Below are 12367 nucleotides of genomic sequence, written 5' to 3'. Positions count from 1 at the left end.
ATATAGGATGTGCCCTGGGTACTCCGAGGACGCTTGGATCAAGAGACATTTAAACTATCCAAAGTGAGAGTTAAACCATGATGAGCTGCCCCGTGAGGCCTTCTCCTTACAAGGTCTGAGCGGCGGCTGGGCATCAAACACGGAAAATATTCCCGGGGAAGGATACGGAGGCCGGACGGGAGCGGGCGGGGCGGCGGCGCCGCGCCGGGCTTGGGGCGCCACCCAGCGGCGCAGCGCCCGGGCGCCGCCACAGCCCGCCCGAACTCGTCTGAGGCATTGAACCGGTGATGGGAATAGGTGCTCCTGATTTTCCTTTGTCCTCGGCTGGGGTTGGAGGGAAAACTTCTAATTGCTACAAAATTGTGTTGATTCTTTATTGCTTCCAAGAACTTCCAAGGAGCTCTTGGCTTCGCTGGTTTAGTTAAGCGCTGGGATGGTGCGGATAACGTGACGTTGCTCAGAGAACATTCTGTGGTCTATAGCAGCGAAAAAAGGAGAGAGATAAAAGAAAGGGAAGATAGAATGAGCACGTGGAAGCAAAGGAGTCTGGATTTTACAAAAGGGCCAAGAGTGGTAGGTGCTATTTTGTTTTTTAGTTAGTCTAAAGTGTGAAACACACAGTTCTTTAAAAAAGCCCAACCACAGGCTGGTGTTTTCATGCATGAGTCATAAACCATAAGCAGTCCTCATTCAAATTAGCTGCCTCACTCTTAAACTCTTAGAGTTTGCTGGTAATTTTCACTTTAAATTTTCTTAACAGGCTGCAAAAAATAAATTAGCTTCTGAAGTTGGTAATCCACAAAGTGGCTCAAAAGACAGGTGACTGAATACTTCTAAAAATGTGAGTGGGCAGAAGAAAGAAGGCAGATAAAGGTGTCTTCATGTGCCAAAAGAACAAGAACGCCTTCCTATACCCTCTGCTCCTCCCCTTTCAGAACTGTTTCTTGAGGGAGAAAGGGAAAAAAAATCCCTTTGAACAACTCAAAACTGTGGAATGTGCACTGTTCCAGCAGCAGTGGGGAAGAGTGGTTTTGTTTCCATTTCCCTTTCTCTGCTCAGTGTAGCGTTCTGGGTTGTTGGTTGGTTGGTTTTGTTTCATATTCCTTCCCTAAAACACCAAATGAAACCCAGCATGTAGTGTGGAGTATGAGTCTTCTACTGATTTGACCTAAAAACTCTGGAACTTAGGGGGAAGGATTTTGTTCTGGGAGTATATCTGGCCAAACAGGTGGGCGATAGCAAGGAGCAGGGAATGCTTAGGTGGCAGGACAAAGCTATACAGCCCTCCCTGTTTTAAAGGACACAGTTTGTGTGTGGTGAGAACCTGAGGTGCAGAGAAAGCAAATGACTTGTCACAGAGTTGCACAAGAAATCTGTGGTAAAGGAGGGCTCAAGTAAAAAAAATAGGTACTGGTCTAGAAAATTAGCCTTTCTTTCTCTCTTTCTCTCTTTCTCTCTTTCTCTCTTTCTCTCTTTCTCTCTTTCTCTCTTTCTCTCTTTCTCTCTCTCTCTCTCTCTCTTTCTCTCTTTCTTCTGTAGAAAGACTATTTTTAGCTTTGGCGACTCACTGACAACAAAGAATATTGTTATTTTGGCATTTGTAGTTTCTGTGATATCACTGCAGAGTTGTGCACTTTTATTTCTTGGGTGCACAATGGATTACTTTGCTTTTGTTTACATTTACTTTTCCTAGTCTTCAAGGCCATGGTCTTCAGCACTTTTGCAAAACACTGCAGCTTTTTTGTTTGCAAGTTCTTCTGACTGCAAGGAGCATTTCATTTCAGTTCTTAGTGGCTGGGCTTCAGTGCCGGAAATGACCGTAGTGATTGAAGTTCCTCATAGCCCCAACACATCAATTTTGTGTGAGGAAATGCTTCATCATCCCTGCTGAGTGTCTGCACTGGAAACATGCAACCCCCCTGCGAACATGAAGACACAGGCTTGCTGCTCCAGCCACTGCTTGAGGGACAGAATTATGGAGCTGCTGCAGCAGATGGGACACAATGTCCATCAGTGTCCGTGTCAAGGAACAATCCAGCAAAGAGGGATTGCCTGGTAGTTGCCGTGCTGTGCTTTGGGAATTTAATAAATTTCATTGACTGGTTCATTGTGCCAGGTGAGAGCCCATTTTCCTCTTCTAAAGAAAAAGAAATGTAAGTTCTTAGCAGTTCTGCAAATGTTTCTAAACTCTACAAACGTTTCTAAAGTAAGGATATTTATGTCTTTTTACTATTTCTCATTTATCTGCTTTAGCCTGTTGATCATACTCTTAATGAAACTTCCAATTATAAATCTGGAAAAACCTAGAAGTGATTTATTGGATATTAATAGTTAGTGGAATGCTTATAAAAATAATATAATATTTTAAAATCTAGGTCTCTTATAAACAGACTTTAGCATATGGAGCAACTGGTCCATTTTTGTGGCTGGGTTCTACAGAGGTTTGACTAAGGAGCTTCTCTTTACTGTACCCAGCAGTTTCAAGGCCTTCTTTTCATCTAGTAGATTCTACATGGTATTCCTTTATCTGAAGAATACTGATGCTATTCCCTCCCTTAAAAGTACAAAAACTATGTCATCTTTGTGATAACTTTGTTATCTGTGTTAGTTTGCTTAGGGGAGGCTTAACTTCCTTGTGAGCTGCTGGCAGTTTTGTGACTTCTGCAATGAAGAGTAGAACATGATTGTGAAAAAAGAATAGAGACCCACTTCCTTAAGCCTTGCCCTACCCAAGTTATGACTTGTTGTCTAATAAATAATATCCTTCCTCCAAAATGTGATTTTTAAACTATTTTTTTTCCCTAGCTGAAAACAACCAAGAGTTGCTTATAGTAAACTGGAGGGAAAACTGTGGGTTTTTTCTCCCATGTAAATTGTGGTCTGTGTAAATTCTTTTATTTAGTAACACTCCTAAGCATCTACCATGCTTCCAGGCATCTGATTTAGAAAATAGGGGAAACACTTGTTGTGACCTTGCTATATTTTACTTCTGAGTGGCCTGGGAAACAGCAATGTTTTATAACCTTGAAAAAACCCAAAGGATGGACTATTGAATTTGGAATTAATACCTAGTTACTGTACACAAAGGAGTTATTTTGCTACTTAGACCATTCAGAAATTTAGGACATTCAGTCAGTGTCTTTAATAATGGAGAGCATAGTGGGTTTAGGAGGTTGAGCTTGGTTTTTTGAGTACTTTTAAACAACACAAGAGGGAAGGAAGCAAGTAGGAGTAGGAGTGCAGTAGCAGTGCCTGCTGAATGACACTGCAAGGCTGTTGGTGAAAAGCTTCTGTGTATGCATTCTGTTGTCAAGTAACTTTCCTTGGAGAAGGGCAGAGGACAGAAGAGAAAGAAAATATCTTCAAGGGAGAACTTGGATGCTAGAAGGGTAACCCCTTTGGGGGGTTAAGTTCAAGAAGCCATTTGGCTCATTCTAGGCTTTGAACTATTCAGGAGCTCCTGTACCTGCTAAGAGCTTAAAATTTCCCCAGCATGCTCCTGTGAGTGAGGTACCTTCAGGGACACGTAAGAATTCAAGAGCAGAGGTTGGGATAGTTCCCAGGCCTTTGAAACATCTCCTTTAATTACACTGTATGACTAAACCACTTTTTACTTAATCCTATGTCTCCTGGGCCATGGAGGAAGTCTGTAAGCTGAAGTTTATACCACAGCAATATACTGTTCACCTGCTATAATTCCGTGCCACTGCAGAATTCTTGCAACACTTTGCTTTGCATTTGAGTTTGGCTGTCCAAGTGTATGACCATGTTGTTAGGTATCAGCTAACAGGAAAGAGAGGAAGGGGAGGTGTGAGTATCTGCTTAGAAGTAAACCAGCAGTAAACTGGTAGCAGTTACAAAGCTGTGGTTTCCGGATAGTTTTGCTCACAGGCTTTGACAGCATTTGCATCACAGAAAACAAGCTCTTCCTCTTAATTGTCTGCTGACTTAAATTTGTTAAAACTAGTGACCATGCAGACCTTTCCCCTCTTTTCTGTCACCAAGCTGTTCAAATCAGTGCTTTGTAATTTGCCAGGAGCGAGTAGGATCAGTTATTTTAGTTATGTGGAGGGGATGACATTTTAATTGTGTTCAGTGTGAGTGTTAGTTTGAGGTGAAGTTGTGGTTCTGTTCAAGTCTTGTTAGCTGTGATTTGTTCTAAATAATCCATGAGACCAAACCTGAATTCGTGTAATACAGTATTTCTGTGCGTTGATCACTGGCTGCCGGAAAGATACAATTGATTGTCCTGTTTTAATGATGCAAAATGTTTGAATTAAATCACCCATTTAAACTTTTGAAAGCATTAGGAAATCCCTAAATGTAAACTATGTTCAAGAGTCATTGAGAAACGACTGTAAATCTCTGGAGCTGCTGTTAGGCTGGACCTTGATCTGCACTGACTTGAAGTCACATCAGTAAATAGTGAGTGGACTGATGCTGCAGCCATGGGGACTGTAGGAGAACATGGATTTAGCTTTAAATTAGCTGGTCCCACACTGCTTTTAAGTGGCTGGAGCAGTATAGTTCATGGCACAACATGTAAAACACACTGTGGGAGAAGAGGTGCCTCTTGCTGACCTCACCCAGCTCCCTTCTGCTGCAGACGAGCTCCTGTGAGCACAGCAGGCAAATTACACAGAACTTGTTCTTGTAAGTGGTGGTGGTTTCATCCTCTCAACAATGCTATGACTTTATCTATTTTGACAAAACTAAAGTGGTATGAAAATAAATGTCTTTTTTAATTGATATCTTTCAATACTGGAGTACAGGTATGCTTTTTCAAAGCAGTACCTTCTATTTTTGATCGTTTTTCAGCAATGTAAATTGGAAATACAGTATAGGTGAGATGGAAGATCTGTAGCCCTGGCATAGTATAGAGAAGAAAATGACCTTTTTGTCTTAACATCCAGTGTTTTGTTCCACATCGTGTCCATTAAACTTTGAACTCTAAATTGTTCATGTACTTAGGTGCTAATGGTGCAAAAGAAACAGAACAGGTGTGGTTGAAACAGTGGGTAAACTGACTCTCATAAGACCCTTATAGTGGAAGATCATTAATTTTATTTATAGTGATAAGAATTTTTAATTTTCTGTGCATCTTGTGCTTGTGGCAGAGTACTGGCTTACATCTAAACTAGAAAATGTGCTGCAGTTCTTGCAAGCCCTGTTTTAGAGCTGACAGCAGGATTGAGCAGGATACTCTGCTGTCGTTCAATGTCTGCCTCTGTTGCAGGGATCCTTTTGGATATACAGAAATACTTTGGGCTTAGTGATGGGAAGACAGGTCTACTGCAAACAGGTAATAAAATTTCCTTATTTCAGATGGTTGACTTTGCCTTGCCCCTTTGTGGTCTGCTCCTAAAACACAGTCCAGTTACTTACCTCTCCTAGTTCCTCCTCGTATGTGGTATTGCTCACTTCCACTTGTGGGCAGGCTGACTATAATGCAAAACTGGAAGGCAGACTGGAGTTGAGTCCTTCAAAAATCCCACAGTATGGAAACCACAAAAGATGAAAGGTTTCGCAAGAAATAAAGAAGTTAAGTAATTCACATACATTTTATTTTTGTATAAGTATTTTGAGTCTGCATTTGTCTTTTTCCAAATATCAGTCCCCCTCCTAGTCCTACAAACTCAGTCTGCCTTTAACCCTGCTCTAAAAATAACCTGAGTTTATCTGAGGGGTGAGCAGCACATATGACAAAAATAATTGGATGAATATTGTCTTTGTTGATTGTTGGATTTTCAGTCTTCACCTTGTGTTACATGCTGGCTGCCCCCATCTTTGGATACCTCGGAGATCGCTACAACAGGAAAATCATCCTTGGGGCTGGTATTTTCTTCTGGTCTGGTGTGACCTTAGGGAGCTCATTCATCACTGAGTCGGTATGTTGCTTTTTTATAGGGTGCTTTGAAAACAACCTGAATACATCTTGCAGGACTTGATAGGGTCCTTCTCTAATCACATTTGCAAAAGCATCAGTGACCACTCCTTTCCCGAGCCTTAAGCCTGGACTAAATGTACTCCATGCAGGAATGCCTTATAGGGCACTGGCGTCCAACCCAGCCAATAGAGAACCTCCACATTATTGTTGCAATTGATGGGATTTTATTTTTGTCCTGCATGTTTGTTGTTTATGACCTTACGGTGTGGCAGCTTGTTGGGCAAGCTTGTGTGCTATCCACCCTATCCTGAAATGCCCTCTGGGTGTCACTCTGAGAAGTCACTGCTGTGCAGAAAGAGAAAGCCCAGCAGTGAGATGTGAGGGGAGGAGGTGTGAGTAGAGGGAATACAGACATAGGCAAAAGGCAGTTCAATTCTGATTTCCTCTGGTAGGTTTGATCCACTAAAATGCCCCTCTTTAACAGTAAGCTTTCTTTCTTGCATGGCCTTTTTTTGACTATAATATGTCTTTTCCCTGCAGCATTACAGGATATTTGTTCTTTCACGAGGACTGGTTGGCATTGGCTCTGCCAGTTACTCCACTATAGCACCTACCATCATTGCAGACCTGTTTGAGGAAGGAAAAAGGACCACAGTGTTATCTATCTTCTACATCTTTATTCCAGTGGGAAGGTTGGTTTTCTTGCTAGTGGCCTTTTGAAATTCTGTCTGACCACACCTGCAATTCAATATACCCTGAGCCCTAATCAGATTTATTTTGATGTACTTCTGCATTGACTCTTGCAAAGGGATTTGTCCCTTCCTTAGCAAGTTTGAATAGAGTTGATTAGGTGTATTTCTCTACTTACCTTGAAAAAAATTTGCTTTTTCTCCCCAACATTTTTAGGGAGAAACAAACTCTGGAAACTCTGGCTTTGAATAAAATATTGAATCAATTCTAAAAGAAATATGTGCATGAGAGTATGTAATTTATTTCTGTGTTTTGGAAGCAAAAGCTTTTAGGTATTAGTTTATTTGACAGATTTTTCAAGGACCCTCCATTAAATATCTCCCAAGGAAGAAGTGGTATTTCCCTCTCCTCTTTTAGTTAAATTGACATTGTGTCTGAAAAAAAGGAGGAGAAGGGCTTTTCAAGTGGTTTAGAGGCATACTCTGTATCAGAGCAGGCAGCCAAGGCTGGGCCCAGAAGGCAGATTAAAACTAAAGAAATTCCTGCAGGGCATAATTCCTGTGACTAGCACAGAAGGGAGTAGGTAATAAACTGTTTTATGGGCTCTTTGACCAGGGTTTGCAGGGTCATTCTACAGAATATGTATTCCAAGGGGAATCTGGGACGTTACTGTCATTGTCTCAGGTCTGCTCTGAGGAGGTTAGACTCTCTTTTTGATACTGGCTGGCAAGTAGAGTAGCACAAACCATGAGGGTTATTTCTGTTTATCCCTTTGGAAAACTGACAGAACACTTCTGTGTGCTCTCCTCAGCTGGCAAGACATGTCATTTCAGCCATCCAGAGTTCATTGGTGCTTACTGATCATTCCTTTCTGTTGTTTACAGTGGCTGTGGTTACATGCTGGCAGCTGGCATGGCAAAAAGCACAGGTGACTGGCACTGGGCATTCAGGGTGAGTCACTCATTTTCATTCACCGTAACATCAAAATCATCACTGGGGTTTGGATTCTTTAAGTTCATTGTGTTAAAGGTGAGCAGTGGAAGGACTTTCTACCTTCTGACAGGTCAGGAACATTGTGTTTAGGAGAAATTTTCCTGCAGGACAAGTGGCAAATTTCTGCCTAGAAACTTCTTAGGTGTAGGTGAAAGCGTACAGCAACCAGGGCAGGTGCTGATGTTCCTCTTACCTGAGGGCACATTTGGAATGGTTGCTACTGCACCAAAACCTCCTCAAACAGAAAATTTGAAGGTAAAATGATCATATACTGGTAGCACCAGTTTTCTGGAATGCTGTTGGGAACAACTTCTATTATTTGAGGGTTTCAAGAAAATAACCTCTTCTGTTCTGGTCATGTCATTGTGATGTCTCTCATTGAGAGTGCTTTGGAAGCACTTTGTCAGAGCCTCATGCCTTGTATACAGAATCAGCTAGCACATGCAGAGTAGGGCAGAATATTTACTGGAGTAACACTGATGTTACTCAGGTAACACTGGTGACTGCATCAGTGATTCTTGTGTTTGTGGCTGGAGTACTACAGTACAGTTTTCTTTCTTCACATGTTTTTTCTTTAAAATCAGAGGGAGAAGCGATCATGTATCTGTATGATGGGGAGGGAGGATCTATTATCTTTCCTCCAAAGTCACCTAAGTCACCGTTTTTCTTTACAAATATGACCTAAACCAGCACACATCTATTTCTGAACATATTTGCAATTTTCTGATATGTGGTTCTAACACAATTTGAATTGCTGTGGAGTTCTCTCTATAAGAAAACAGGTGTCTTTGATCTAACCAGCCTTGTGTCTACAGGTAACTCCTTGCATGGGAGGACTGGCACTGCTTCTCCTGATTCTACTGGTCCCTCACAGGATCCAGAGAAAGACAGCAGCACACAGAGCACTGAGCATCTCCGGCACGATACAAAGAGCAGATGAGAAGCCAGATGTACATAGAACTGCCAAGACTACTTGGTGTCAAGATGTGGGATCACTTGCCAAGAAGTAAGTGGTTTGAGCTACAAAGGTTCCCTCTGTTGAGGAGTCACCAGTCCATTTTAAGAAATACGTCTATTGAATCCCCTTCACGCCTTTGAGCCACATGCTCTATGCAAGAGGATGGAAACACCATTAGTAAAAATCTTTCTTCCACTTTTTTACACAAATTCTACACAAGAGATAAAAAATTTATTTGCTTCTTCTATCCTCCCGTTTTGAGGAGGGGGAAAGGGGCAAAGTTATGATGGCAGTTTGCTCCTATTTAAATCCAGCTCTATTTTCTACTAAATTTTCACTTCCCTAAGGAAGCTAGGTTGGTAAAAGTGCATAATTTTCTGGTGTAAATTTGTTTATAACTCTTAGTGCCTGAGGAAGGTTGGATCAGCATGTCTCAGGCAGTCTCTGTAGTATTTGGGAATCTGCTATGCATGAGGTCAGAGTTTGTAGGACCCCAATATGGTTTGTAAAGTAATTGTCCATGTATTTTGGTGGGCTGAGCTGTGGCTGGCAGGTGACATCTTCCTTTTAACCACACAAAAACTAAAGATGCAGCTGACCTGCAGGACGAAGCAGGACTGGAGCAGGTTCCTCGCTCCGGTGGCCCCGCAGTCAGGCGGTGACCGGCCCTGCCGGGACAGGACGAGGAGCTGGAGCCGGTTCGGGAACAGCAGGTGCCGCTGTGCAGCTGCGCCAGACCCGGCTCCGCGCTGCCCGCAGGCTGCTTTCCCGAGCCAACGCTTTTCGTGTAAAGACTTGCTTTCCTGGGACCTTGTCTGTCTTGGACTGTTCTTCCACACGATCCAGCGTTTTCTAACTGCCCACTAAATCTGCATCCTCGTTACATCCTGAACGGCAAGTACACTAGCGATCAGTTTTGTTGGATCACAATTTGTAGGCACTACATCCTGAAGTGAATAAAAAAATAATTTTTCCTGAGTCAAAAATGAACCTTTCTGACATATCAGCAACTAGACTATCTCCAAAGTTGCTTTCCTACAGAGATTTTTCCAATGTAAAAATATTTTTTAATCTTCTTTTCCTTTAGCAATTAAGTCCCATTTTCTTTTCCTTGGGCAATTGATTTCCAAAGCATAAAGACATACTGCCAAAAAACTATGTGGTTCCACTTTTAATCAAGTCCAAGAGCACTTTATCTTTAGAAGATGGAGAATTGGGTTAATTTCTTAACAAATCCTCTAGTCTGGTGGTCACCTGGTCATTTGCGGCAGTCTTAAGATTTTGTATGTCCCTATTGACCTCAAAGGGGGTTTTCTCCTGAACTATTAATGACAAAGAGTCTGGCAAAAATTTAATTTTCTCCTAGAATAGGGCAGGAAGGAGACAAGGTTTGGACAGTTTTCAAAAATGCTTCTCCTTTTGTCCAAAACTTACTGTGGAGATTGAGAATCTATTTTTACTCAGGTGGAGTTAAGGAGTGCTTCAGCCACTGCAACTTCACAGTTTGGAAGACCCAGATGTTACTCTCATTTATACTGGTTACAGAATCAACTTAAAAACCGAGGCATTTAGACTTGCAGATAGTACCCTTTCCTTTAGCTACAAAGCCTTTAAATTCTTTCTCACTCTCTATTGTTGTATTTCTGCTATCAAAAATTCACAGCAATTGTTTTGGCAGAAGTTGGCGATGAAATCTGCAAGAGACTGGGATTTAACATGAAATCAGTAGGTCGTACCCTTTGCTCTAATTAGTACTTTATTGTTGAATTTCATGATAAAGCCTGATCAGAGTTCAGATATTCAAGGGAGTGGATTTTGATTCTAAGACATCAGAATGAATTGTTTTGCTATTGCTTGGAGTCCTGGGTGTTGCAGATGGGTTTTCCATTTTTCCTCACACACCATTCTTTCTAATATCTCTCAGTTGTTTTCTTTTGACTTTCAGCGGTAGTTTTGTCTGTTCCTCTCTCGGTCTGACTGCCATGGCCTTTGTCACTGGAGCCCTGGGGATGTGGATGCCACTGTTTCTGTACAGGGCTCAGGTTGTCCAGGGCATTGTCCCACCATGCCTCCAAGAATCGTGCAATTCATCTAACAGGTGAGCTGTGGGAGCATACCTGGAAACACTGCACGGTGCTCAGTCACAGCTTGTTTCCAAAGGCAGAAGGGAGGATGTGACTGAGCACTTTTTGTGAAGGCAATGGGGTGTGAATGTTAAACTAAATTGCTTCCAGGTATCTGAGACACTCCCCTTTGTTTGTTTGTTTATAATCACTCAGTTAACTGGAAAGATGCTGCCAGCCCTATTGCAGTAAAGTGGGAGGAAGCAGTAATAGGAACACCTGTGGGGAAAAAGGAGCAGCTTTAGCAAGGAGTTTTTAGTTGACAAATGACTGTGCATCCCAAACTACTTAAATACCCATTTAAGTATATTTAAATCCAGTGTTTTAGTAACCTATTATCTTCTTGTTAATCTGGTTTTGTAATCCCTGCCATGTTGGTGAGTTCATTGTGGCTCCCAGCTTGAAGAAAATGTGATGATTTTGATGTAGTATTATATCATCATGTCAAACTAGGATCTTGTGAGTAGCTGCCAGCAGAGCTCTGCTTACAGAGCATGTCCAGACCAACGAAGATTCATTAATAGTATCAAATATTGTATAAGAAGGGGAATTTACACTAGTAGAATGCTTTGAAGTAGTCATAACACACCTTTTTGTAGACCCCTTTTCCCCATATAGGAAGGGAAGTTTTTCTTCACAGTGTGTTGTCCAGAATACAAATCTGTGTTCAATGTTCCTCTTGAGTCTTCATGGCTTCCCTCAGTAACAGTGAGCACTGGGACTGACTCTCTACCAGTGGTCTCCATACAAGTGTCCCTTTCTCTGGGAGGTATCCCAGATCTCGTTTCAGTCTCTGCTTTTGTAATGGATTTCAAAGAACTAAGTGCTTTCTGCGTGGCCTTTCCAGGTAAAGAAAATTAAAGGGAAAAGCAGTAATCACATCTTGAATATGTCCTCTGCTAATAGGATTCTTCTGTTTTTCTGCAGTGGAATAACTGAGTCAACTCAAAAGTGATTTCTAAGTTGTAGCATAACCACATGGACTGAAGAGTCATCCCAAAATCCTTCAAGGGGAAATGAATTGTCCTTCCATGGATGCCACCATTGGCACATTATTTATCAATGAACAGCACTGGGAAGGGAGTGAAACACAGGAGTCTGGCTCAGGGTAGGCAGATAAGGGAAGCTGAACAGTTTAAGATGCTTGGCTGTATCTATTCACAGATGCAGTTTAAATATTTCCTTTGTGAAGTTGAAGGTGTTGGCCTCTAGTTTGTTTTCTAATCCACTTCTGAATTATTTTTCCACAGTAGTATTGTGAGAGCAGACATGGTTTTCAGGGGAGTGAAACAGAGCATCTGATAGTTTAACCTCATGTACTGCTTCTTATAAGATGCTTTAAATATAACCTTGGCATAAGCTCATGCCAGAAGCAGCATAAGGCTGGTTTTGGACTGTTATTCCAAGGGGATGTAAAGAAACAGAATATAAACTACTGTGTCAGACCTGATGGTGTTGGAGGAACTGCACATTACCAGACCTGCCCAGGGATACTTTAAAGATATTTTCCCCTTTGGCTGTTGAGCAGTTTCAGAGTTTGTTTAAGGATCAAGACTGTGTGACTTAGACTCCTTGGAAACACAAACTCAAATGGCACCACAACTGACTCAAGTCTCAATCCTTTCAAGGTAGATAAATAGGCAGTGTGAAGTTTTTGTTCAGGTCTTTGTGCAAACGCTTTCGAACAGTTCAGAGAGATAAGTGAGCATTCTCAGA

General features: G+C 41.8%; 1 protein-coding gene across 2 annotated transcripts in view; it reads left to right on the top strand.

Moving 5' to 3' along the window:
• Positions 1 to 266: 266 nt before the first annotated feature.
• Positions 267 to 12367, top strand: part of SPNS3 (sphingolipid transporter 3 (putative)) — a 35537-nt gene continuing 23436 nt past the window's right edge. The window contains exons 1-8 of one of the 2 annotated variants that reach the window (XM_042025941.1): positions 267 to 573; positions 1785 to 2116; positions 5237 to 5302; positions 5752 to 5888; positions 6428 to 6579; positions 7462 to 7528; positions 8386 to 8576; positions 10474 to 10626. In XM_042025941.1, the coding sequence (XP_041881875.1) occupies positions 1909 to 2116; positions 5237 to 5302; positions 5752 to 5888; positions 6428 to 6579; positions 7462 to 7528; positions 8386 to 8576; positions 10474 to 10626 (974 nt within the window). In that variant the 5' untranslated portion in view covers positions 267 to 573; positions 1785 to 1908. The remainder of the gene's footprint in view (positions 574 to 1784; positions 2117 to 5236; positions 5303 to 5751; positions 5889 to 6427; positions 6580 to 7461; positions 7529 to 8385; positions 8577 to 10473; positions 10627 to 12367) is intronic. The other variant, XM_042025942.1, reaches the window with a different exon arrangement.

This window comes from Corvus kubaryi, unplaced genomic scaffold (genome assembly GCF_017639235.1).
Source record: "Corvus kubaryi isolate FWS band 111438036 unplaced genomic scaffold, C.kubaryi_AGA036_p1.0 37284, whole genome shotgun sequence".
In the NCBI taxonomy this organism is placed as follows: Eukaryota; Metazoa; Chordata; class Aves; order Passeriformes; family Corvidae; genus Corvus; species Corvus kubaryi.
This window is presented reverse-complemented; position numbering and strand designations above follow the sequence as displayed.